This window comes from Arabidopsis thaliana, chromosome 5 (assembly GCF_000001735.4).
Source record: "Arabidopsis thaliana chromosome 5, partial sequence".
Classification (NCBI taxonomy): domain Eukaryota; kingdom Viridiplantae; phylum Streptophyta; class Magnoliopsida; order Brassicales; family Brassicaceae; genus Arabidopsis; species Arabidopsis thaliana.
Window position 1 is genome coordinate 2641071 of NC_003076.8, and position 24766 is coordinate 2665836.

Genomic DNA, 24766 nt, shown 5'->3' on the forward strand with positions numbered 1-24766 from the left:
TCAATTGACTAAATAGTACCGAGTCTACCGACGCACAGTGTGAACGTGTTAGCTCCACCGCTATGAAAATCCTGAAATTCATTGCCTTCTTCTCAGGCTTTATTTTGCCATTGGCTTTTTGGCAGTTAGTATTATGAATTTATGATCCAGTCTAATTTAAGAACATATGGGTCAGTTTTCTGCGAGCAGATCTAACTTATCAAATTCTCTCAAGAATCAATAATAAAATGTTAATCCAACAAATCTACAAAAATTTGCAAGTGTTTAAAAATATAAAACATCTAACCAGACTTCAATCCTCGACCTATCTACTATGTCAAATAGACATGATACAAAAATAGAAAGTCCCCGTTGATGACTGCTTCTGACACCACCAATGCTTCCATTGCCGCTCACGCTATCGGCATTACCACCGCTACTGCTACCAACGTGTCATACCAGCTGCTACTATCACCGTTTCCACTTGCATGAATTTTCTTGTGATGGCCGTAATAGTGGTGGCAGCAACGGTTAAAAGGATGGCTTAACATGTTCGTAGCAGAAGCGGTGGTGATTTTGGCTGTCGCTGAAAAAAATGATAGCACAACTGGTAACATATGTTGTATTTATTGAGGTAGAAGTACGAACCTTTATCCTCACAATCAGAAAGTTAAGACTAAGCGTTGTTTTACATTTAGCCTTAAACAATTGAACGAAATAGACATTTTTGGCAACATGGAACGATACAGTTTCTGGTAAATTACATTTATGCTTATAATCTACGTTTACTTATGGTTATAATCTACTTTTAATTCATGTAGAAAGCACTAGTTACTGAAATCACTTTCTACTTTCTAAAATATTCTATTAGATCGGTTCACTATTAATAATATACGGTTTAACCAGTTTGGGCTCTTCGTTGCTATTTATTTCCCGAACATACGATTTTAAAAAAATATACTTATTGCCTTAATATCCACTAAACATCTGATTCTGATCTATAAGTTTTCAATCTTCCATTTTCATTAGGCTCATGTTTTATTTTCAGCTCAACGCTTTTCATTCAAGATCATTTTAACCAAAAAACAAAACGAAAAAAAAAAACGTAAAACGAGTATATGTTTACTAAATGGTGAATCTTCGACACACTGTGCCTTTCAAAGAGAGAATGCAAAAGAAAAACCTAACCTGCAGACTTCAGAGAACCAATCATAAGCTTCTAAGCCTCACTTAGTTCCCAATCACTTTGGAACTCTCCTCCGGTTCCACAAAATTTCCCAATACCCTGAAACAAGCACCCAACAAACTTGAGATTGTCGCTAGTCAATTGTAGCTTAAGACAGTCGAGGCCAGTTTTTAAACTTTGAAGTAACATCTCAATTCTCAGATGAGCACGGTTCTCGAATTCACACTTCGTCTTTAGAAATAAATAGTCAAAGACTAGTCTTTACCTTGAGATTACGCCAAAACTTTGTCCAACCAAGACACTCATCTCCACCAATCCAAGTCCAAACGTGTAAACCTAGCAAGAGATAATGCACTGAGTGTTTTATGTACTGGGTGTTTGATGTCAACATACAAAATCAGGAAACCAGATATAGAAAGACCAAAGCGATCTACAGACAACATAAAGACAAGGCCGATCAAGAAACTAAATCATTCATACAGAAAATTACAGTTGATATCATAAATTCACAATGCTGGTTAAAAGGACATGAGATTTATGGGAGCTGGAAACCTTATAGATTGAACTAGCAGCCATAGACAAGTTTGGTTTAAAAGACTAAAAGATGTTTATTTCAAGACACAAAGAGGAACCAATATCCAATACCTCAAGTCCTCCTCAACAAACTCTGGATAAGCAGTGCGCAAAATAACGATACGGATATTCTTGTAAAACTGGCTCAATGGAGTGGCAATTGCTTAGAAATGCATCCGTCATTGTTCCTGCTAAGGCTTTCAAGCTAGACAACCTAGGTTATGCACAGAAGAGACATTTTGTCAGAAACAACAATGAAGAAACTTAAGTCAATGAGAAGAATGGCATCATCTATGGTTTAACAATATGAGCTCTCATACAGTAATCTCGTCTACGAGGAACTGAAGAGACAAGAGACTTCACCAAATTACTCCGAAGTGACTTTCCCCACAAACAAAAAGAAACACTAGATAGGTCATCATATAGGGGACCAATAATAAGAGCATATTGACATACTTGCACATAATAATTTGGAACTTCTCATTGCCTCACTATTGTAACAACCTTAGAGCCTAACTACTTCCGTGTGCAGACACTATACATATTGGATGTACATTTTTAAAAAAATCGTGTTTCAGATAACAGTAAAGAAAGTTTTTAATTAGATGGTTCTTATCAGAAAAAGATTGCACCCAATATATTAGGACTTAAAAGCTTGACATTCGTTCAAGGAGAAAAATCTGTGTATGGTTATAGGCCTAATTACAAGATCTGAGGAACAGAAGTACTAACCAAATTAGAACCTAGGGCATATACTGTGAAGAACATGATCCGGTGATACATTCGTCAGGAACAATTACAATATATAGCAATATCCTGACAATAGTCTGCAGAGTTTTGAACTTTTGATGCCTCTGGATGTGAATATACCGCCAAAAAGTCCTTCATGGAAGAGAATGCAGGTTCTCGATTTCGAACTGATTGATAACAATCCAGAAATAAGAAAATCAGAGACGAAGAAGCGAAAAAGAGAGAGACCACTCGCAGCTTGCTAATCAAAGTGTAAAAGAATATACAAAAGGTAGTCTACCTTAACTTCAGGATGGCCTGTACTGAGCCGCGGAAGGTACATCTGGTCGAGACAGAAGCATCTGCGAAGCAATATTACCTTGAATGGCAAATTAAAACGTTAAACATTGCAGTGAAACGCATAGGATCCCCCAATTACAATTGAAATAGATCGTCTCACCTGAAATCGTAGAGCCACCTTGTAAGTTATTAGCAGCAAGCTGATACCTCACTGTCCCCGAAGGTGGTCTTTCTGGAGGTGGCTGAAAGACACCTGTCGTTGCAAATAAAACGACCAATATCAATTGAAGAAGAATCATAACCAACTGAAGTAGTATAATGCCCGCAAGCAGACATGTATGTGAACAAACTGACATACAAAGGTTTGAGATGTTTCTCGCATATGCATACCGTCGGTAACTGTACGAGAGCCTGGAAATGGGTTTCTTACACCTATCCAGGCTCCATATTGAGGATCTGCACTACATCCATTTGGAGGCATCCGCCATTCCTCATTCATATGTTGTCGCCCATCAACTGGCTGGGAAGGAAAATGGTAAGGATGTGGAAAGGAGGACCGCTGGGGTTCAGATTGAACAATTCGACATGGAAGCGGAAAATGGCTGGATGGTGCTGGGGCAAGATTCCTAATCATAGGTCTCTGAAGAAAAGAGGTATTGATTGGCCGAAGCTGTTGGTTCTGTGAAGACGCTTCTTGTTTAAAAAGCACGTCGCTATTTCCATATTCTAGTTGCTTGGAGGAAATAAATGGCAAAGGTTCCCCATAGCTGCACATCCCTACCGGAGCAAAAGAAGATGACTGCGGCATTAAATATTCAGATTTTACACCCCCATCAGCATGCCTTCCATGTGCAGCGTTTACGGGCACTGGGGCAATTTGATTACTCTGCATAAGCAAAAGTACTGGAAAATGTAGCTTGAGAAATTACAAGATAACTAAATCACGAAATAAGAGAAATCAATGGGCTTACAGTGGCAATGCTAGAATGATCCCGCTGCATAGATATCTGGTATTCATGTTGCAATAGTGGATATGCTGGGGGAGCGAATCCTGGTTGAAGTGGTAATGAAGGATGGCTAGGCATGGACGGTCGAGTTATTGATGATGGTGGTAGAGCGATAGATTGTGCAGGTGCCAATGGAGCTGTTGGTGGAGGTAAACAATGATCAGAGGGAGGTGGTGCTGGTGCCAGTTGCGGTGGAGATGATGGGGGTGGGGGGGAAGAAGGGGGTTGAGGAGGGGGAGATGGAGGCGATTCGTGAGGTAGAGGAGGAGAACCCGCTGGAAAAGAAGGAAGCTCAGTTGCACAGGTTGTAGCCGGTGAGTCCTCTTTCGCTTCAATCCCACAGACATCATCTTTCAGCTGACAAGACGCATCTTCCATTTCAAGCCCACCATTAACATCCACTACACAGTGAGGTTTATCACTTGAACTATCATGTGCCTCTAACTTGCCTAAAGCAAGGACTGGCTCTTCCATGTGTGTGATTTTAACTTCCATATGTGTGTTTTTAACTTCCTGTGATGTGCTTGGAAGATCCTCTTCTTCATCATCTCCAAAAGTAAGAGAAGCTAAATACCCTGGCAGCTGAAAATTTGCATTGCTGCAGAAAATAACTCGTTTAACATATAAATCAATAGACAATAGTACTCTTCAGAACCGTACTGAAACTGTCTTTAACCATTCAGCCTTATAAATTTTCCACTAAGCTTCTACATGCCCATCAACTATGTCAAATCTGAAAAATTGAACTATAGAACAAGATAAGTGTAATGCATACCTCCCATACTCGTCAACAAGCATCCCTTCCATGTCCCTTAGAGGATCATCTACAGCACGCTCAGATCTAGAAGGACGTCGTAGGGAAAACCCAACGGTTTTATCATCACCAGAAGCACCAAGATCACCAATATAACGACGCAAAAGAAAATCTGGGAAAATTTTCCTCTTAAGCCACAACCTCAACACCTAGCAGGAACAGTTGATTCACTGACTCTGAACAACAAAAACATGAGACTGTCCTCGAAACGAACAAAAGGTAAAAGGAACCTTGCGACATTGATGACGATTTTCACGAGCACCAGTCCCTGGAGGAGCAGCAGCACCTAGAAGGCGTGGAAGGGCTGCCTGAACAGTAGGAATATACAAAGAGCGCGCTCTACCTAAAGAAGATTCGAAAGCACCATGAACTATCACTTTAGTCTTACTAGTTACCCAAAAGACAAACGAAGATATTCTCTTTGACTCCAGACATAAATACAACAATAAGAGAAATATATCGTGAACACCTCAGGACCAAGATTTACCTTTTTGGCTATGTGAACTCTGGATAATCGAATCAAGGAGAAAGAACAAGTCCACTTTACGGGGAAAATGAGGCTCAATTTCCAACTTTCGAATTAGAAGTTCCACAACCTACAAAACACGATAAAAATTTCCCCATCAAACGCTGTAGATAGTTTTGTCAAAACATTTAACCAAGTTATACAAAGGAGAATTTTTAGCCGGTAAAGGTACATTATTTTATTGATTCTTTATATGCAGCCTATTCCTAAGTTTATCATAGAAAATTCTGCCTGGCTAGCCTTGAAAGAAACCACAGAAAGAAGAAAAGTGTTGAGCTGAGGAAACACAATTTAACTCACCTCATTGGCAATCCCATACTTGGCACAATCAATTGCAACGCGTGTTGCACGTCTAATACTTTCCTTAGTTCTGGATAAAGTCTCTATCATTCCCTCAAAAGTATCTCGAGAAATCGCAGCCTCAGTGGCACCACTCAGTGAACCCCCAACTGACCTATGCCCTGAACTAAACCTTCTCTCTTCGTTCTCTTCAGTCCCAGCTTGGTTACTTGATGAGGACTGGCGGCCATGATTTGACGGAGTCAAAACTTCTTGATGTTCCTGAGCAACAATCAGCGTGGCATCGGCAGCAGGAGATGAAACATTCTGAACCATGAAAGGGCTTTTACTCGTCTGCATCGAATCGATGTTAAGGGAATTATGGTCTAGATTCACAAACGGTGAAAACTGTGAATGTGCTTGTTTTCTTTTTGCCTGGGCAGCTGCAATTAGATCCTTCATACATGAAGAAGAAGAATCTGACATCCCAAAACTGAACAATGGGGCATTTCCATTTTCTTGATTGACATCAATCCTATGATAACAAAAAAAACACAAAGACTATAACCTCCAAGCAAAATACGAACATATCAATGACATAGGAAAAGACAAAAAAAGCATACACGTCAGCAGACAAGTTCACAAAAGTGTCCCTTGACACTTCAACATCCAGACGAGTTGCAACTTTCGGAGTGCTAGTTGGCTTTTCTCCAAAAGCTGGTTTGCTTCTCTGGTTTGCTGTCTGAGAATGAGAAGAGCTTACTCTATCAGAACCAGCCACTACGTCCTTGGAAGAATCACCATGATATTTTTTTGGTATGCCCGCACCAGAGACTTTTGCAATTTTATTCTGTACTGCCACCAGCTCCTTGGTTGAAAACAACTGAGGGGACTTCTTAGGAGATCTCAAGGTCTGCTTGACATTCTGTGGGGGCAATTTGATGACTGGTTTACCCATATAGGAGCTGTTTGAAGGGCCCTCCACACTATCTGGCATTCCTGCACCAGCGACTTTTGCAGTTTTATTTTGTCCTGTCACCTGTTTCTTAAATGAAACCAGCTGATAAGAATTCTTAGGAGATCTTAAGATCGGCTTGATGTTCTTTTGGAGCAACGCCTTGAAAGGTTTTCCCATACGTGAGTTATATCCTTCCACGCTATCAGGTAGTGCAAGTGAAGCATCCTTGTTATGTTTATACAGAGGTACTTTCCCTGTTTTCACACTGTCTGTAGATCCAGCTAATAGTTTTGCTTTAATAGAAGTATTATGGGACGCATTAGCACTTTTAGGAGCATCAGTAGAAGCTATGGGAATATTGCTAAGTCCTCCATGCACTGGAGTCTTTGGGTCTTCATCATCATCATCGTCGTCATAGATACAAACCGCCCTCCGTCTCTTCGGCAGCTGAGCAGCTTGAACCTTGATATCGCTATCAGAAGATGAACTTATCTTCTGTTCAGGGTGATTTGCCCCCTCTTTAACGAGAGACCCAGGAAAAGAGGAAACACTTGTGTGCTCCACTGTCTGTTTCCGGCGCTTTGTATAAGCGACCATGTCCTTATCAAATTGATTTTTTCCTCCCAGGGCACTTATCCCTAACACAATCTCACGCTTAAAAATTGATACAACGCCAGTAGAATCAGATATTTCAGCCTTGCCTTCACCAACAGGAACAAGACGTTTGCTCTTACATTGTTTTTGATCCTTCGCATCTTCAGACCGTGGCCTCTTAGCAGCACGTTTACTTTCATCTGCTCCTGATGCAGACTTTCCTAGTTCATTTTCAAACCTCTTTTTCTTCTCTTTCAGCAATTCTTTTGGCTTTTTAGAACTGGCAATGTTAAGATCCGTAACCACCTTACTGTCAGAAGATTCTTTTCTACAGCCATGATCTTGTCCCTTTTTACTGCCATGATCTTGTCCCTTTATACTGCCCTTTAATTTCTGATTAGGACCAAGGATATGATTGTCTGTAGCAGCTCGACTATCAGGCACACGTTTGGCTCTAACCTCATCTTTACATCTTTTATTCGAGTCATCTGTTGTCTTCCTGATTATCCTCTGATCATTGACTAAATTATTTCCAGTACCATCACTATGGTCAGTGCAAGTGACATTGTCAATCTTATCATCAACTGCTACCTTTAAAATAGGGTCAGGTGATCCATGCTCCACTGGCTCACTACTTGGGGATGTGTTTCTGTTATTTGATATCGATGAATCTTGCTCTCCTACATCAGGATTTATCTCTGCACCATTATTCTCAACTAATTTACCAAGACAAGGATCCGCCCTAGAACTAAACTTATCAGATTTTCCATCACTACTAGCTTGATTCAAATACTTAGGCTTCGTCACACTAGGTTCAACAGCATTCAAAAGAGCCTCATTGCCTACTATATCTGACTTTTGCTTCTGCGACTCTTCAAACGCAGCAGAGATTTCCTCCACGGCTTGGGAAAAGTACTTGACTGTTTTACCTTGACATCTTGCCGACAGTTTCTTCTTTGTCTCGCTAGTGAAGGGTTGAATATCAGGAGGCGTAACAAAACCTCTGCATTAAAAGAAGATAACTTGGTCAACAGCTAAATATTGAGTAATGAAAATCACACTCCAATAACAAGAAACAACTAATAAGAGTTGTTGTCATCAGGAAGGGAAATGCCTGTTTATAGTTAATGGATTGACTAGACAAAAAGTGCATACAGCTTTCTGGGTCATGATAAAATATATCTCAAAACAAACAGTAAACACTGATGAGGCTGGCTTACATTTCCCCTGTTCCGTAAAACTGAACGAAGTGTTTCTTTGGGTCTGGTGCTTGATTCCAATCTTCAGGCTGGCCGATCTGAAACGGAAAACCAATTAGTTCACAGGAGATAATAAAGTCAAAATGAACAATCCCACACAGCTTAATCAGAGTTAAAAGCACTTCAAACAAATTCAATGCTCTCAACATAAGAGATACTACATAGCAATAAGCTAGATGATTATACTACTGGCTTCAAATTTCACTCAGTTTCAGCACAAAAAGAGATTGCTTTGGCATCATACTATAAACCTGCCACATTATAAAATCCTACTAAGATGAGACATTCAAGGAGGAAACACAGCCTTAAATGTCAATGAGGAGCCAAACTAAGCCAAACAAAAACCATGATCATGATTCATGAATCAAAGCGTGATGAAACCGAGAGAGCGCAGGACACAAACCTTAGCAGGCCAAGCAGGGAATCCTTTAACTTTAGCAAGAACGAGATCACCCAATCTCATCTCTCCTATCGCCATAGCTTTGTTCGCTCCTCTTTTACGCCCAGGAGCCATTGGCGAAACTGACTACAAACCCTAATCACAGCTCAGATAGAATCACAAATCCCAAGCAAAACCCGAGAATCAATAAGAAAGTCCAACTCTTCACCGGAGATTTTTCTTCCCACACCCGTTAAAGAGAATGGAGACAGCAAGGGCTTCACCGTAACGAGTGAGAGGAAGGAGTTGAATCGGTTGAGAAAGAGAGAAACTTGAAGAGTGACGGTGAGATTTAGGGCAAAAAGGTGATAATTTTCGCCGGAAAGATGACGCAACAGAGAAACTTGTTTACTCTGGTCGCCGCTTTTTTTCCTCTACCTCCCCTTGTTCATATACGTTTTGAGCAGATCATTATTTTTTTCATTTTTTATTCCAAAATAATTAAATATGTGGCCTTTTCTCCGTAATCCTTTTTCCAACTTCTATATGGGCTTCTCATGAGCTAAAGCCCAATTTTATTTAGTTGGGCCGTTAAAAAAAAATGAATTGTGATGAGAAAAAACAAAAGCGAATTGTAAATTGAAACTTAACGCCAGTGATTTTCTTTTTTTAACTGATAGCTTAAAATTATCATTAGATTTTCCATTTTTGCTAGCAGCTTAAAGTTAACGTCAAATTATTAATTTCCATTTTCTCACTGGTATTAGATTAAAATTCATTTTATAGTAGTATTTGTCTGAATATGTCACCATCGTAAAGTCAGATAGGTGTTCGAAGAAAATGTATATTTTTAAAACGAGAACGTTATTCATGCTGCACCGAAATACCGAATATTGCTGTAATTTAATTGGTGAGATGATCAAAATTACTGTAGATTAAATTGTCGTCAGATTCAAAGATATTGGATCATAAAATACGTTACAGAATTTGGTTTCTCAAGATTTACGAGTAAAATATTTATATAGAAACATTAATTTATTAACTGACTGCAGATGTCAGTACGATGAGTAAGATATTTGTTCGTTAAAAATAAAATTAAAGATGGTTTATATCAATATACAAACTTTGTGTGGATATACCTATTGAAGAAGAGATATCAACCAAGAAGTTTGATCGTGTTTCTTTCGTTTGCATTTGTATAATTGTATTGTATTACCTGACCATTACTATAAAAAGGAATGAAGATAAAAGTGTTTTTGACTTTTCCTAAGTATTCCATTACAATAAACCAAAGTAACAAACACGGCTCTAATTCAAAGTCTTCAACTATTCTTGTCCGAAGTTGATCTTTCGACTTCTATTGGAATTCCAAATTCCTAAACTTTATCGACTAGTTCTACATTCTTACATGGAGACAAATATTTATAACAAAAGAAATGGACCCAGAAAGAGAAACTCATGCACGTGTTCCTTGATGTATACACGTGACATCACTGAATATACATATCCCAAACAAACCAATCCAAACTTGGTAAAACCAAGAAAATTCCAAGTTTACAACAATAGGCTGCTTAAAGAAAACACAATTATAAATTATACTGTAGTGCATCCATTCATAATCGATCGATCATCGTTATTAAACGGAAACACTGTTTATCCCTGCTTAAAAATAAACAAAAAAATATGACCAAACCATTATAATATAGAAAACAAAAGAAAAAAAGATCGTCATGACAACGAAACGCGATTTTGCCGTCCAAGAAACCCGTCCAAAACGACTTTTCTTTTATACGACTCCGAATTCAAATCCGGCACAGAAGCAGAACCGTTGCGTTTGCGTTTGGCCAACGCGGCTGCGTCTCTGACACGAGGTAGGACGTAACACCAAGCGGATGTACAGAGGATCGCACAGAGTCGACCCCACACTAACATAATCATCAACGTCAATATAATGATCGATATCCCAATTACCGGGTCAAAAGGTTTGACCCTTGACCCGTTTCTCGACCGAGTTGGTTTCAAGTCGGGTTTCCCGTAACGGGATGAAATAGAAGATATCCGCTCTGTACACGTGTCTTCTTTGAAGGAACCTAACGGTTCGATGGGTTTTGATCGGTCAGGGGTTATGTCTCGTAAGTCCTTTGGTTTTGTCTGAAAAATATCAACAAAAATTTGGACAAAATCAAGGAAACTATTTTGAAAATTCAAGAACATAAATAAATCATGACCAACATGATTTAATTGTCTGAAAATGTTTTTTTTTTTTTTTTTTTTTTTGCCAATTCGACAGAAAAGTGAAAAGTCACAACTTTTTACGAAATTAAGATACCTCTTTTGTTTCCTGATTCATGGCTTTATCATCAACCGGAATATTTTTACGATCAGTTATACGACGTATCACGGAGAGGGGTTTCTGCTTATCATCAGTTTCATCTTCTACTCTCGAAGTAGGTTTCTCTGTTTCCTCGATCGGCGACGGTTTGATCTCGCTGTTCTTCAGGCGGAACTTGGAACACAAAAACCACCGAGGGATTCGCTTCTTCTTCATCTTCTTCTTCTCACCACCGTCTCCCTTCGTAACCATCGGCTTGTCGGAGTATATTTTCCGGGAGAATCCGAAACAGCCGAGGAAATACGAAGAAGATCCGAGTCCTTCTCGGACTCTCTTCTCTGTTTTCGCCATTGCAGTGGAATTGAAAGAAAGAGAAATGTTTGCATTCGTGCGAAGACTTTGAAATATCGCTCAGAGCGGTTGGGTTTTATCCTCTTTTTATTTATTTTATTAAAATAATATTTGTCACTGTTGACACAGTTTCGAGGAATCGACGAGAATAACACGGTGACATAAATTATTACTACTTATAATAAGAAACTGGGACAGGACTGTATATGTATGTACAAGAAGTTGTATCCAAAAAAAATATTATAGAATTTTTTACAAGATAAGATAGAAGGGAAAAAAAAAAGATAGGAAGAAGGTTTAACATTATAAATGTACGTAGATTTATTCACATTTTGTTATGGATTTTTTTGACTAACATAAGGAGATTTTTTGTAATAAAGTAATGATTAGAATTAAATCTTACATTTAGATGTTAATTTTATAAAATATAAAAATCCAATTTCTAAGTTTCTTTCCTCAATATGTGGTTGGTCCAGTTTGTGGGTTTTATTATGCCCTCGTACTTTGATCACTTTTGGCTTCATGAACCAAAAAGTATAGTACATGTTAAATAAGATATACTTCATAATATTAAGTGAGATTTATTGCTGAAAAAGAAGAAATTTATGTAATCAAGGACAGTAAATTATAATATGTCATAATTTTCCCAATTATTGTTTTATTGGATTAGCGGGGAAAAAAAAATTACTATTGTATATATATATAATCTTTTTGACGGCATCGTTTTTTTTGGGTGACATCTACTACTGTATAGTATTATATCCCTGATTCCTGAGTGTTAGCGGTACAAATCTGAATGCTAAAGAAATGACAAATACGAATGTGTTCTTTATTACGCTTTCATCACCAATCCATACCAGACGTTGTATATGAATAAAAAACGTATACAATAACGAACCACGTTATTCAACACGGTTTTAAGATTAGAACGAAGAAAAGACTCATCTTGAGAGAATTATTAATCTATTAAATAAAGTAAACCAAAGTAAAATTTTGATATAAGAAAATAAGTATCGTAGTGCCCACGTTCCAACTTCTACGTTGGACATCTGCGTTTAGCTATTTTCTATATGACCCATTCGAATTCATCTGGATATATTTTTCTTTGGCAAATTACTAAAGTCATAGTGAATCCATTAAGAAATATGTACATTTTCCTTGTTTTATCATTTTTTTTTCCCAACTGGACCTACATAGAGATTCATATCATCCATTTCATCACATTCAATGTAGACCCTAAAATATAAGAGAAATGACAAAAATATGGACTCTTTTGTAGAATACAATATATCGCAAGTTACAATTATTATATGAACCCACTTAACTACCAAATCAAAATCACCAAAAAACAATCACCTGTTACAATTCATAAATCTCAAAACACGAACCACTATATATACACCAATTTTATACCCTTTATGTCAGGCACTCAGCAGTAGTAGTGGTCTATCTCAGAGACACTCCTCTTGACCATATTCACCTTCAAGCCATGCTTCATGTACATAGTTAGAGCCATCTTTGGCTCAACCTTATGACCACCCTTATCATCAACCCTAACCTTATACCGGTAAATAATGGCGGCCGCTACATATCTCATTTGGTAATACGCAAAATCCTTGCCTAGACATAGCCGAGGACCACCATTGAAGGCCGTGAACTTATAGGCCGACTCACTCATGTACCTGCCGTCTCTTAACCACCTTTCTGGCTTGAACTCACGACAGTCTTTCCCCCAAATTGTTTCCATACGTCCCATCGCGTATATTGCATATATAACCTTTTCTCCTTTTTTTAATTTCGTCCCATCTGGAAATACATCGTCTTCAAGTACCTACAAATTATTTTACTCTTGTAAACCTCATGAAAACTATATGTCAATAACCGAAATCGAATAAAAGAGAATCTTATGTAACCCAAGCAGTCAACCACACCAATATATCAAATATTCCTAACAAATTCACTTTTAACTATATATCAGAACTAGGTTTTACTATATTGATTAAAACTAATTATTTACTTATGGATAATAGTTCGTCTCAAAATTCGAATTGTACCTAAAAGGCTAAAACTAGAAGCGAGCCAAAATTTTCACAAAAAGGACTAAAAAAAATTCCGGATAGCTGAAAAAAAAAGAACCAAAAATCATATTCTTAATGACTTCTTGGGAGACAAGTAAATGAAACAGAGCAGATACCTCTTTGTGATCGACTGGAACAGAGGGATACAATCTAAGAGTCTCAGACAAAGCAGCTTGTAGATAATCCATTTTCTTGATCTCTTCTGGTCTGAAGACGGGCTCATATTCCATGTTCTTCTTTGTATCTCCATGATCAACCCTCTGCTCAAGAATCTTGCAAATTCCCATCATAATTTTCTCCTCCACTTCCGGATTCTTCTCGATTAACCAGAAAAACCAGCTTAGAGCCACAGAGGAAGTGTCTCTCCCAGCAAGTATGAAGTTCACACAAATATCACGCAAGAACTTATCTGAAAATTTCTGTCCATTTTCGTCTCGTAGACCCATAAAAATAGTCAAGAGATCAGGTCTCTTCGCGATTTCAGTCTCTAGAGACATCTCTTTCTTCCTCGTCCGGATTACTTCTTCAGCGAAATCATCCACACCATTTATTGATTCCTTTAGCTTCTTCTCCGTTCCTAAATTAAGAGACCTCATGAGCTTCCACACGAATTTAGGCATCACAAATCTCACAACTGTTGCTTCTGTTGCGTCCTCGAAGGCTTTTGCAAAAGGAATTTCGGGTAGTTTTGGACTAAGACAGCCTGGATCGACCCCGAAAGCAATCATGCATACATTGTCGAACGTTAGTCTTAACAAAATGTCCTGAAGATCAATCTTTCCGGAAGTTTCTAGAACCGGCAAAAGTCGATTATGCACGAGTTCGTGCAATGATTGACTGGTTAATTGTCTGAATTTAGCCGAATGGAATTCGACACTTGCTGCTTTCCTTTGTCGTTGCCACGTTCCGTCATCGGTGTTGAAAATCCCGTCTCCGAGTAGATCTTGCATGGTCTCACGGAAGTAAGAACCCTTTGGGTAGATAGAGAAACGGGTCTTGAGAAGATGCTCAACGTTTCTTGGGTCGCAGGTAACAACGCAGTTGAGGGTGCTAAACCAAGGACCTCTAAACCGGAATGTCCCGTTTTGGCTGATAAGAACATCAGACAGCCATTCGTATATGTTGCTTCGTACCGCGGATATCAACGAAGGAAGCATGCCAACCAACGGCCAAACGGGCATCCCTTGGTGTTTCTTCTGGCGCAAGGAATGTATTGTCGCAAACACGAAAAAGGCAATAAAGAGCTCAAGAATCTGAACATCTCTCAGGGAAAACAGCCTCCTTGAAACCAGAAGTTCGTCGCTTCCGAAACAAGAAGAGGACACGGCAGTAGCCGTGAGATTATAAGAAGAAAAACTAAGATTCATAGTGACAAAGAAGGAACAAAGAAACAGAGTGTGTATAATTTTTTTGCAGAGAGAAAGAGAAAGAGAGATAAGAAATAATGAAGTTGTTAGTTAATTTAGTAGGTGAAGAATGTGAAATGAGGGAAGAAGGATTTAAGACGCATAAGTTTCGTGTTTGGCTCTCAATGTGAAATTGGGTTTGATTTGGTGAGCTAAAAAAAGTTCGTTGCTCTTTTCTAACGGTCTTTTAAATTTGTGTGGCTCTTTATTCTCGTGTTTTGCTATGTTTTCGTTTTGGTCTTTTGAAAGGACGAATCTTTTGGAGGGGATTAACTAGAAAATTAGGAAAATTAGAATTAGGGTTTTAGACTTGAGGATTGTTGATAAAAGAGAAATTGACAGGTGGGTAGTGACGGATCACCTAAGTTCTTGTTTATTTGTTATACACTTTATTTTATTTTGTCAAACAACTTGTTTAATTTATACGTGTGGAAATTGGAATTGGAAGAATATTAATAGTGAGTAATTCAAATAAACAGAATTTTTTTGGATACTACTGTACTATTTTAAACCTGGCGGTGAAGCCGTTGTTGTTTGAATTTAGGTTATCTGCATATATCTGGTGAATAATTGTTTTCGAACAATTTGGGCTTAGAAAACATATGGGCCTATCAATAAAGTATCGGGCCTTTGATATATATAAAATTTCATTAACCTCATTATTAATGTATTTTGGGCCTTACAGGCCCTCTGGCCTCTTCTAGGTGACTATAGCATCAATAAATGATTCTCATTAAGCCGCCAATTTCTCTGGCCTCTTCTAGGTGACTATAGCATCAATAAATTATTCCCGAGACAATTGCGAATAAACCACTTTCTTTGGAAATTATCATTGAGATCAACATAAAACATAAGCTTTGTTTATATGACAATGCTGTTGTTTTAAAGCTCTACGGTAGTACTACACATGTAATTTAATGAATTTTAATTGATTTCTAAACAGTACGAGCAATTTGTGTGTTGAATTCAACTTTGATTATATGGTTTATAAAACCTTGTTTTGGGAGATGAAATTCTGAATTAAGAAAAATAAAGAAGAAAGCATTTAATTTGCCGATGGCTCCATCTCCATAGCCATGTGGTTCAGTCTCCGATGATGACATCTCAAGCGTTGAAATTCAATTCCATCTTTCTGTAAAAGGTGAGAAAATTGGTAGTGAACCAACCATGTTATCGGAGACCGTGGAGGCACATTACAAGGAAATGATTATGAAATGTGTTTATTGTTATAACATTTTCACGTGAGTATCAAAAAAAAAATCTCATGAAAAATAAAAGACTTTTAAAGTTTTTTTTAATATAAAAAAAGACAGTATAAAGTAGAAGAAGTGGGGGCGTTTTCTCATCTGCTCTTCATTTCGATAAATAATTGAAAAGAACAAAAGAAACAAAAGAGACGAGAAAGAGTTTTGGCGATGAAGAAGAACGCACTTTGGCTACTGTGCATTCTGGTGTTACCGGCGATAGCCTGTGGTAGGAAACCGGAGAAGAAGGTAACAATTTCATCCTCTGGGAGGAAGGAAGATGACCTTGTAACCGGTTTGCCCGGCCAACCACCGGTTAACTTCAAACACTACGCCGGTTACGTGAATCTGGGGCCTGAACAGAAGCAAAAGGCACTTTTCTATTGGTTCTTCGAAGCTCAACAAAACTCTTCTCGTCGTCCTCTCGTCCTTTGGCTCAATGGAGGTCAGTTTCTCTTCCTCTCTCGCTCATTTACATAAAGTATATTTTATTTGAAGTAGTAATACAAACTTATCATTGTTCTCAATTGGAATTTTCATTCGAAACTTCATTGTTTCTGCGGTTTTACAAATATGTTTACCAATTTTAAAATGATAGCACCTTTTTTGAAACGGATGATGTGATGATTATGTTTGCAATAAAAAAATCAGTGTAATGAAAGATTAATGAACTCTCAAGCTCGTGCCTCGTGGGCCATGGTAATTAGGTTAATACATATGTCTAATCACACCATCACGTATTGACCACAAAACTCTGTGCCTGCAGGCCGTGATGTTGGGAAAATAATAGATAAAACTTGCACGAAAAAGAAAAAGAAAAAACACTAAACATAGAGAAATGTTTTCGGCAGTTGTATTTTCTTGGATACATAATTGAATTTGGACTAAAATTTTAATTATTTATATAGCTAACTCTTAGAAAACATCAAGTTGTGTACATTGTCCTACCAAACTCCATCGTCTGTCTCCTTACCCTGCCTTGTAACTTGCCAAGCAGTTCCTTTCGTTTCAGTAACAATAAAATTTTACTGTAATTGTATCGCAACGAGATAGTAAAGGGTCGTTTCGATGCAGTTGTTTTTGTTTTAAATTTTCCAAAAATTACAAGTCTATCAAATAGCCAAAACTTAAAGTAGTCTATTGTTTGTACAGTTATATATCGCTATTCTTAATAATCTGTAACTTATAGATGCCGTGTATGGCTTGATAAAAATAGCCAGAAACACCATTAAGTGATACACTGATACTATTCAACATTTTTGTTCCTTACTATTGCTTGATGGAGAAGTGATAACAAATCTGATACAGTTGGGAATGCCGACAAATTTTAATTGCCTACTTTAATAATATTTCGTTTTGTGGAACGCACTTCAACAATCTGTAGTCTGTATACGGTGGAACGAGTAGGTTCTTGCCTCTTCGGGACAAATATAGTCCAGTCCTCGTTTTCTTAACGTGAAATCTCAAAACCATAGCTTAAAACAAGTTGTATTTGAAAATGAGCTTCGATCTAATTAAGTGAACAAAAGTTATTCACAAAAATTAAAATTAACCTGTTTAAATACATCATATTTTTTCGTGAAGATTCAGTGAAATAAAACACTATACTATAACCCAACAACATATTTGGAAAAAATATCAACGAAGTCGTATATGGTCCGGCTCTCTGACAGATATTGGACTTGTATCATTCAATCAGTGTCCTTTTTGTGTAACATTCAATGTCCAAATCTTGTTTCTAGAGTGAGTAAAGATCTTTTGTCTGTTTCTTCTTTTTCTCTCGGTAGTTGTACATTCAATTTAACGAATTTACTTTATACGGTTTGTCTTTTTTCCCACACGGTTCATTCCAATATTAGGATATTTAGGGATACGAGAAATATCAACCTAGTCTTTTTTATTGGGGCTAGAAATCGGATAAGATGTTGAATATTCAATTATACACTTAGAAATAAACAAAAAGCTATGTCTAATAATAATGTGGAGTTGTGTACATGTCTAGTTTGAACAGAAAGATTGAAATTTGTTAATAATGAGGTATTACCTTTATAGGATTTGCGTGATTGAAGGGTACACACGAATCCAATGTAATCAAGAGCAATAGCAAAATCTTTAGTTATTTAATTTCTGTATACGAAAATGATATTTGAATCTTGATAGACAACTCGGGACAAAATACTGACGTCTAGCTAGCTAGTCTCATTAATTTTATTTTTTCTCGACAAATTTAGTTGTTTAGTTTTGGATTTTCTTGACAAATCTAGCGATGGAATTGAAAATAGCAATTTTCTTTAGTGAATTGTATTATTACATATTTGGTGAAACTCTTAAATTATTTTCATCAGTTTAACTAAAATCCAAAATATGCAGGACCGGGTTGCTCATCAATAGCCTATGGAGCTGCACAAGAACTAGGCCCTTTTCTTGTTCACGACAACGGTGGCAAACTTACCTACAATCATTTCTCTTGGAACAAAGGTAAAATGAATTATTACCATACTATCAGAAACATTTGAATTCTTTAGCTAACATGTATACTAATATTAACCGTGGTTACATTAAAAAAAATGTTTGTGCAGAGGCCAATATGTTGTTCTTGGAAGCGCCGGTTGGGGTTGGGTTCTCGTATACCAATAACTCAATGGATCTTCAAAAGCTTGGAGATGAAGTTACTGCATCGGACTCTCTTGCTTTCCTGATCAACTGGTTCATGAAATTCCCCGAGTTCCGATCCAGCGAGTTCTACATCTCTGGCGAGAGTTACGCCGGTAAGTGCTTTATCCGATTTTAATTCTTGATTTATGAATTATATCACCTAATATAAAAGAATTAATCTTGTATATTAATATTATATAAAACAAAGATTGAATCACATGCTTTTGATCTTCTTTTCTCAGGTCACTATGTTCCTCAGCTCGCGGAGGTAATTTACGACAGGAACAAGAAGGTTACGAAAGACTCTAGCATTAATCTCAAGGGATTCATGGTATGCACTCTATATATATGTATACTACTAGTAAGGTTACTTGCGAAACGAGGAAGCAACGTTTCTTGTGCTATAAGTAAACATAAAAGGTATTCGTTTGATGTTGCAGATAGGGAACGCGGTGATCAATGAGGCAACAGACATGGCAGGACTAGTGGACTACGCATGGAGCCACGCTATAATATCGGACGAGGTCCACACCAGCATCCATGGCTCGTGCAGTTTTGAGGAAGATACCACCAACAAGACCGAACAATGCTACAACAATTTCAAAGGGTTCATGGATGCTTACAATGATATCGATATATACAGTATCTACACTCCCGTTTGCCTCTCCTCTTTGTTGTCATCTTCTCCAAGAAAACCTAAAATCGTCGTGTCTCCTCGTCTCCTTACTTTTGACGTACGTAATCTACAATACAATATAGTATCATTGTAACATAATGTAATTACCATAATCTCTCTTCTTACTTTTTCTTACCAATTCTTCTCTTTTGATGGTTTAGGATTTGTGGGACAAGTTTCCGGCCGGGTACGATCCATGCACTGAAAGTTATGCCGAGAATTACTTTAACCGGAAAGATGTGCAGGTTGCACTCCATGCGAACGTCACCAACCTTCCTTATCCGTACTCTCCTTGCAGGTTAGTCCTCCTTACGTTACGTGGTACTAACTAAAATTAATAGCTAGCTAGAGACTTTGTATGTTAAGTTTAATGTCATGTTTCTAATGAACAAAGTATATATATATATGATCTTGTGGGTGTGATTCAGCGGAGTAATAAAGAGATGGAGTGATGCTCCATCCACCATGATTCCCATCATACAAAAGCTTTTGACGGGTGGCCTCCGTATCTGGATCTATAGGTATCTATATCTTTCTTTAACTGTTTTAAAAATTACGTGAAAAATTCATATATATTGTCAATTAGTTTAATGTTCACTGGTTCAATGTTGGCTATAGTGGAGATACGGATGGGAGAGTTCCGGTAACATCTACACGTTATAGCATAAAAAAGATGGGACTTAAGGTCGAGTCACCGTGGAGGTCATGGTTCCACAAGAGTCAAGTAGCTGGATGGGTTGAGACTTATGCCGGTGGACTAAATTTTGTCACGGTGAGAGGAGCCGGTCACCAGGTTCCGGCCTTGGCTCCGGCGCAATCTCTCACATTATTCTCTCACTTCATTTCTTCTGTCCCCTTGCCTTCAAAACGGTTCTGATATCAGTACCGTCAAGTCATGATGGCAAGTTGTTGTTGTTGTTTTGGAACCTTCGTTTAGCACTCTCCCAATTGATTTTATGAATTTCAATTGATGAATAAAGATTCTTCAACTTTTAGTTATATAATAAGGCTTTTACCTTTCTACGCACGTTTTTCGTTGTTTAATAATTTCCAGTATTTCAATTTTCAATAATCAACAAATCAGTAGTCTACTTCATTAATTTTGGAACTCAATGAAAATTTTCAAATTAATTTTAATATGAATGAAATAAATTAGGGGGAGACGGCCCTTAAGGCCCATTATAAATTTAGAGGGCCATTAAGGCCCATTAACACAAATTAAACCCAGTCATGGAGCTGAGGCAGTAGCGTTCGTTTTTTTGGAATCAATCACCGAAAGAGATCTTTCAACTGAAGCACCTGCGATTCATCTTCTTCTCTGCCCGTCGTTTCAACGTGAGGAGAAAAAAGAATGGCGTTTGCAAAAATGATGTTTCTTTTCGGAAAATTTCAGCAGGTGAATATATGAAGTTCTTATCTTCTAATCTGACTTATTTTTGAAACTTCCTCTCTGGTACGTGTTTTTTGATGTTGGGTATGAAGAAAGTTCGAGGCTTTTCAAAGGATTTAGTCTTCACTGTAATATGATTCCTGTGACTATATTTTGTAGCTTGTATAGACTTCAGAACATATGTGAGTACTTGAAAATGATTGAATTCTCAATGATTTGCTTTCTGTCCATAAAATGTAATTTGAAGTTGCTCATACGATAATAATAGGCATTGTCAATTTTGATTCAATGGTGAATTTGCTTTTAATTTTCTTTTCAGGGTGTTGGTGTTCTAGCAAAGAGTACCACTTTTGCTAAGAATCCAAGGCAACTGCAATTTGAAGCCGACATTAACAAATTGTTTATGTTTACAAGGTTGGTATTTTTTTGGTATAGATTAAGAGCTTTTGAACAAGATTTATAATGTTCAAGGATGTAGGATTATCAAGTATCAACTTGTCTATTTATTGACTAAGCAAAGAGTCAGTCTCTGTAATTGTTGGAGATTTTTTCCACTATATGGCTCACGGAGTTTCTCTGTGATATAGCTATAATCGTTTGGGACGAGATGCTGAGGAGGCTGATGCTGAAGAGATTATTGAGATGGCTGGTAAAGCCACTTTCTCTGAGCAACAGAAGCAAGTTCAGGAGAACATTCACTACCAACTCCAAAATTTTTGTTCTTCAATGAACGAGATTCTTCTTACCAATATTGACAAAACAAAGGATCTAAATGAGCCAGGATCAGAATCGAGAAGGGACAACATTGTCCCAGCTGCAGACAAGCCCAGTGAGTCTAAATAATTTGTGTTGTGAACTAATAAAACTTTCTAGTCCTTATTGTCTTAATCATGTCTCACTGATTCTTCTTCAGCACAGTTGTTCCTGAGACTAAACCGCTGAAACTCGATGAAGTCTCACATCGATTAAAGGATCGAGTTGGGTACACCCTTGAGATCAAACCATCGTTAATACCTCACAAAGACGCGGGTCAAGGTTGTTTTATAGAAGGTGAAGCAGATGTGGGAGCTGTCCTAGCCTTTTACCCTGGTGTGATTTACTCTCCTGCATTCCACAGATACATTCCCGGGTATCCAAATGTTGATGCACAGAACTCATATCTGATCACTGGGTATGATGGGACGGTAATAAACGCTCAACCTTGGGGTCGTGGAGGAATATCTCGGGAAGTATGGAACGGCTCCTTTACAACGCCTGAGATCAGAACAGAAGCTACAACCACGGAAAACAGTTCAGATAAGGTATGGAAGATGCTGAGTAGGCCGCTTGAAGGTTCAGGTGGTGTAGAAGCGGTTATTGAAATGAGAAACCCGTTAGCGTTTGGTCATTTCATCAACCACCCTGGTAAAGAAATGGAATCTAATGTCATGATTTGCCCTTACGACTTCCTGTTGTCAGAGACAGAGATGCGAGCTTACATTCCGAATGTAGCTTTCGGGAACACAGGAGATGTAAAGATGGGGAGATTTGAAAGCTTCTTGTCTAGGACAGGAAGTAATAGCAGTTTGGATGCTCATGTGCTGAAGACAATTGTTCTCGTGGCTACAAAAGCGTTGTGCAATGAGGAACTGATGCTGAATTACAGGCTGAGCAATTCCGAGAAAAGACTCGAGTGGTATATTCCACTTGATGAATAAGAAGATCGGAGGAAATGAAGCTGAAGTCTCTGGATTTTATTTTGTCTCTCTAATTTCTTGTGTACTAGTTTCATCGTGGGACAGAAAAAAAGGGGTACAATTGCAAGATGAATTTAATCTAAATACAACAAAACAATCAATAAACAAAAGGTCATGTTTCTCTCAAAATCAAAAAAGTTACAACAGTTCGGAGGAAGAAACGGGACTTCAAGATGTTGAATCACTCCTAAACACTAGACTTTGTCCGTGTCACATCTCTTCCTCCTCTTCTTCGAATGGCTCAGTTGCCGAAGAAGCCAGGACCAGCACGAGATAGCAATTCTTGCCCCGCGTCTTTTCCCATCTTCACCATGTCTTCATACACGTATGGACCTTTTCTTGAGGTCTCAAGAACTGACACAAAGATGGAAGATATGAGAAATGAGTGATGTTTCTCAATGGGAAATGTGTTTATCCTCTCATGTGTTATTGTAGAAATGTTTTCATACCTTTAGTACCGTCAGGGGAAGCAACCAATCCTCTGAAAATGCAGTTGCCTTCTTCGTCCTTGGATGCGTATCCAGCAATAGGAGTACGGCATGAGCCATCTAGCGTTTCAAGAAAAGCTCTCTCGCATGAAATCGCTAGTCTTGTTTCCTCGTGGTTCAGTGAGGCTAAGTAAGTTGCCTACAGATGTAAAACACCAGTCCGATCATTTACTACAAATCATAGATGCCAATCCAAAGATCCCATAAATAGAAACATCATCAAATAATGTAAATTCCAAGAGAGCTTGACATACCATTTTATCATCATCAGTTCTACAGGCAATTCCAATAGCTCCTTGAGCAACAGCTGGAAGCATTTCATCGAGAGATAAGATAGATGCGACATTCTCTGTCATACTCAATCTCTTAAGACCAGCTAGTGCTAATAGAGTTGCTTGGACCTTTCCTCCTTGTAGTTTTGATAGTCTTGTCTGCACATTACCCCTGAAGTTTTCCTCAACCTGCAAAAGGCAATAAAGACATGTATCAATAAATAGAAAGACAAAACTGATCCATAAGAAATGGCAGTTTCTATGTTGTGATCTATGTTGTGAAAACTTACATGTAATGCAGGATATTTGTGGAGAATCTGCGATTTTCTCCTGAGAGAAGCTGTTCCCACAACGCTTCCAGCTGGAAGCTCAGCTAACGTGGCTGCAGTTAGACAAATAAACGCATCTCGAACATCCTCACGCGGAAGGTTACAAGGTAAAATCGTTTTTTCTGGTAAGTAAGTTGGGACATCTTTCATTGAGTGCACAGCTATGTCAATATGACCATTTATCAAGGCCTCGTCTATTTCTTTGGTGAAAAGTCCTTTCCCACCAATATCAGCAAGCGGTTGCGAAAGAATCTTATCACCAGTCGTTTTAATGATCTCGATATGAATAGCTCCATCTTCAACGAGTTCAGGGTGTTTCTTCTTGAGCTTTTCTCGCGTCTCGTATGCTTGAGCAAGTGCTAGAGGACTGTCCTACATAGTGAGAGTATTAAGCAGAAAATAATGAAGATAAGACGCATCAGAAACTAAACTCATTCACCATTGATTCATTTGTTCTTCAACAACCTGATCTTTTGGATCAAGACAGAGAATGTCAAAGGAAGAACCAAACGAACAATTTCTAAACACTAGGGTGACAAATTATACACTATAACATCTAAACTAAGCTAGAACTGACATTGTCAACTATAACTTCCTCAAAACAGGGAAACGGATCCGACCAGAGGACCAGTAAAAATCGATACTTGGAATATGAATTAAGGAAACCAAAGCCAATCCAATAGCATTCAAGCCCCTATAGACTCAAAAGAGTTGACAAAGAATAAAAGGAGAGATTTTTACCTTCCCCTTGTGCCAATTCTGATGATAGCAGTTCGGGTTTTCTGTTCAACAGCAACACAAGCTTTCACGAACCCAGAAGAGCTTTGTTTCCGGCGACATTTACCTAAAGCTGGAGAGCTAATCTGCGGAAGAGAGAATCCGATAGCGGAGACCGAGCCAAGGGAGCAGGTGTTGACCCGGGAAGAAGGTTGACGCGTGAGAACGACTTTGTGAGCTTGTGAGAGAGATGACGAAGCAATATCCATGGATTCAGGTGGAGGAGCCAAAGTGAAGTGAGATTTGGAAATCGTTGGGAGAGATGTAGAGGGAAAATAAAATGAAGAGAGATCAGAGAATTTCGCTTCAAATGGAGTTGATGGGAAAATCTTAGCTCTCACCTCTATGAGAGGATATTGGATAGGATAATTAGATTTTAGAGCTTTATTCCTCTACGAATGACTCATACCAGATTATGGTGTTCTACTACCTTAATCACCGTCTGTTTC

At 38.1% G+C, this 24766-nt stretch overlaps 6 protein-coding genes, 2 long non-coding RNA genes and 1 other non-coding gene across 10 annotated transcripts; 4 read left to right on the top strand and 5 right to left on the bottom strand.

Annotated features, from left to right (window-relative positions):
* Positions 1-323: 323 nt before the first annotated feature.
* AT5G08230 (tudor/PWWP/MBT domain protein) lies at positions 324-9055 on the bottom strand. Its single transcript, NM_120906.6, has 16 exons — positions 8608-9055; positions 8166-8242; positions 6017-7948; positions 5415-5928; positions 5076-5184; positions 4819-4931; positions 4550-4737; positions 3739-4372; positions 3158-3653; positions 2928-3020; positions 2769-2846; positions 2471-2655; positions 1811-1952; positions 1431-1501; positions 1168-1264; positions 324-565 (listed from the first exon to the last, which is right to left on the bottom strand). The coding sequence occupies exons 1-11, from the start codon at positions 8716-8718 to the stop codon at positions 2776-2778; spliced, it is 4338 nt and encodes a 1445-aa protein (NP_196440.1). The 5' UTR covers positions 8719-9055; the 3' UTR covers positions 324-565; positions 1168-1264; positions 1431-1501; positions 1811-1952; positions 2471-2655; positions 2769-2775.
* Positions 356-604, bottom strand: MIR834. The gene has a single exon (NR_143066.1). It is a non-coding gene; the product is annotated as a microRNA ath-MIR834 precursor (primary transcript).
* AT5G01535 lies at positions 8783-9036 on the top strand. The gene has a single exon (NR_142514.1). It is a non-coding gene; the product is annotated as an other RNA (long non-coding RNA).
* A 711-nt stretch (positions 9056-9766) lies between the features above and the next one.
* Positions 9767-11465, bottom strand: AT5G08240 (uncharacterized protein). Its single transcript, NM_120907.5, has 2 exons — positions 10913-11465; positions 9767-10734 (listed from the first exon to the last, which is right to left on the bottom strand). Exons 1-2 carry the CDS (start codon positions 11264-11266, stop codon positions 10312-10314), a joined length of 777 nt encoding a protein of 258 aa, NP_196441.1. The 5' UTR covers positions 11267-11465; the 3' UTR covers positions 9767-10311.
* Positions 11466-12483: 1018 nt separating this feature from the next.
* AT5G08250 (Cytochrome P450 superfamily protein) lies at positions 12484-14800 on the bottom strand. 2 transcript variants are annotated; one of them, NM_001342992.1, is made up of 2 exons: positions 13461-14800; positions 12484-13097 (listed from the first exon to the last, which is right to left on the bottom strand). In NM_001342992.1, the coding sequence occupies exons 1-2, from the start codon at positions 14709-14711 to the stop codon at positions 12696-12698; spliced, it is 1653 nt and encodes a 550-aa protein (NP_001330676.1). In that variant the 5' UTR covers positions 14712-14800; the 3' UTR covers positions 12484-12695. The 2 variants fall into 2 exon arrangements, with proteins under 2 accessions (NP_001330676.1, NP_196442.2); NM_120908.3 differs by having other exon boundaries at positions 12509-13097; positions 13461-14662.
* Positions 14801-15983: 1183 nt separating this feature from the next.
* Positions 15984-20367, top strand: scpl35 (serine carboxypeptidase-like 35). Its single transcript, NM_120909.4, has 8 exons — positions 15984-16439; positions 18365-18472; positions 18574-18762; positions 18892-18980; positions 19090-19383; positions 19487-19623; positions 19754-19846; positions 19944-20367. The coding sequence occupies exons 1-8, from the start codon at positions 16166-16168 to the stop codon at positions 20200-20202; spliced, it is 1443 nt and encodes a 480-aa protein (NP_196443.1). The 5' UTR covers positions 15984-16165; the 3' UTR covers positions 20203-20367.
* Positions 20368-20571: 204 nt separating this feature from the next.
* On the top strand, positions 20572-22557 carry AT5G08270 (C5orf35). Its single transcript, NM_120910.3, has 4 exons — positions 20572-20721; positions 21035-21129; positions 21303-21544; positions 21634-22557. Exons 1-4 carry the CDS (start codon positions 20677-20679, stop codon positions 22410-22412), a joined length of 1161 nt encoding a protein of 386 aa, NP_196444.1. The 5' UTR covers positions 20572-20676; the 3' UTR covers positions 22413-22557.
* Positions 22429-24756, bottom strand: HEMC (hydroxymethylbilane synthase). Its single transcript, NM_120911.4, has 5 exons — positions 24282-24756; positions 23502-23907; positions 23194-23400; positions 22901-23078; positions 22429-22805 (listed from the first exon to the last, which is right to left on the bottom strand). Exons 1-5 carry the CDS (start codon positions 24524-24526, stop codon positions 22693-22695), a joined length of 1149 nt encoding a protein of 382 aa, NP_196445.1. The 5' UTR covers positions 24527-24756; the 3' UTR covers positions 22429-22692.
* On the top strand, positions 23886-24305 carry AT5G01545. The gene has a single exon (NR_142516.1). It is a non-coding gene; the product is annotated as an other RNA (long non-coding RNA).
* Positions 24757-24766: the final 10 nt, after the last annotated feature.

What these genes read in the sequence shown, in the direction of transcription:
- HEMC (NM_120911.4), bottom strand. Translation starts at nt 24,526, where the DNA reads ATGGATATTGCTTCGTCATCTCTCTCACAAGCTCACAAAGTCGTTCTC. An exon ending in ACAAATATCCTGCATTACAT is followed by an intron (nt 23,401 to 23,501) that starts GTAAGTTTTCAC and finishes TGCCTTTTGCAG; the next exon opens with GTTGAGGAAAACTTCAGGGG. An exon ending in TTCCCCTGACGGTACTAAAG is followed by an intron (nt 22,806 to 22,900) that starts GTATGAAAACAT and finishes TCTTTGTGTCAG; the next exon opens with TTCTTGAGACCTCAAGAAAA.
- AT5G08250 (NM_001342992.1), bottom strand. Translation starts at nt 14,711, where the DNA reads ATGAATCTTAGTTTTTCTTCTTATAATCTCACGGCTACTGCCGTGTCC. An exon ending in TTCCAGTCGATCACAAAGAG is followed by an intron (nt 13,098 to 13,460) that starts GTATCTGCTCTG and finishes AATAATTTGTAG; the next exon opens with GTACTTGAAGACGATGTATT.
- AT5G08230 (NM_120906.6), bottom strand. Translation starts at nt 8,718, where the DNA reads ATGGCTCCTGGGCGTAAAAGAGGAGCGAACAAAGCTATGGCGATAGGA. An exon ending in CTTGTTGACGAGTATGGGAG is followed by an intron (nt 4,373 to 4,549) that starts GTATGCATTACA and finishes TATTTTCTGCAG; the next exon opens with CAATGCAAATTTTCAGCTGC. An exon ending in AGGTGGCTCTACGATTTCAG is followed by an intron (nt 2,847 to 2,927) that starts GTGAGACGATCT and finishes TTGCCATTCAAG; the next exon opens with GTAATATTGCTTCGCAGATG.
- AT5G08240 (NM_120907.5), bottom strand. Translation starts at nt 11,266, where the DNA reads ATGGCGAAAACAGAGAAGAGAGTCCGAGAAGGACTCGGATCTTCTTCG. An exon ending in TGAATCAGGAAACAAAAGAG is followed by an intron (nt 10,735 to 10,912) that starts GTATCTTAATTT and finishes GATATTTTTCAG; the next exon opens with ACAAAACCAAAGGACTTACG.
- scpl35 (NM_120909.4), top strand. Translation starts at nt 16,166, where the DNA reads ATGAAGAAGAACGCACTTTGGCTACTGTGCATTCTGGTGTTACCGGCG. An exon ending in TCATTTCTCTTGGAACAAAG is followed by an intron (nt 18,473 to 18,573) that starts GTAAAATGAATT and finishes ATGTTTGTGCAG; the next exon opens with AGGCCAATATGTTGTTCTTG. An exon ending in CTCGTCTCCTTACTTTTGAC is followed by an intron (nt 19,384 to 19,486) that starts GTACGTAATCTA and finishes TTGATGGTTTAG; the next exon opens with GATTTGTGGGACAAGTTTCC.
- AT5G08270 (NM_120910.3), top strand. Translation starts at nt 20,677, where the DNA reads ATGGCGTTTGCAAAAATGATGTTTCTTTTCGGAAAATTTCAGCAG. An exon ending in TTTTCGGAAAATTTCAGCAG is followed by an intron (nt 20,722 to 21,034) that starts GTGAATATATGA and finishes TTTTCTTTTCAG; the next exon opens with GGTGTTGGTGTTCTAGCAAA. An exon ending in AAATTGTTTATGTTTACAAG is followed by an intron (nt 21,130 to 21,302) that starts GTTGGTATTTTT and finishes TCTGTGATATAG; the next exon opens with CTATAATCGTTTGGGACGAG.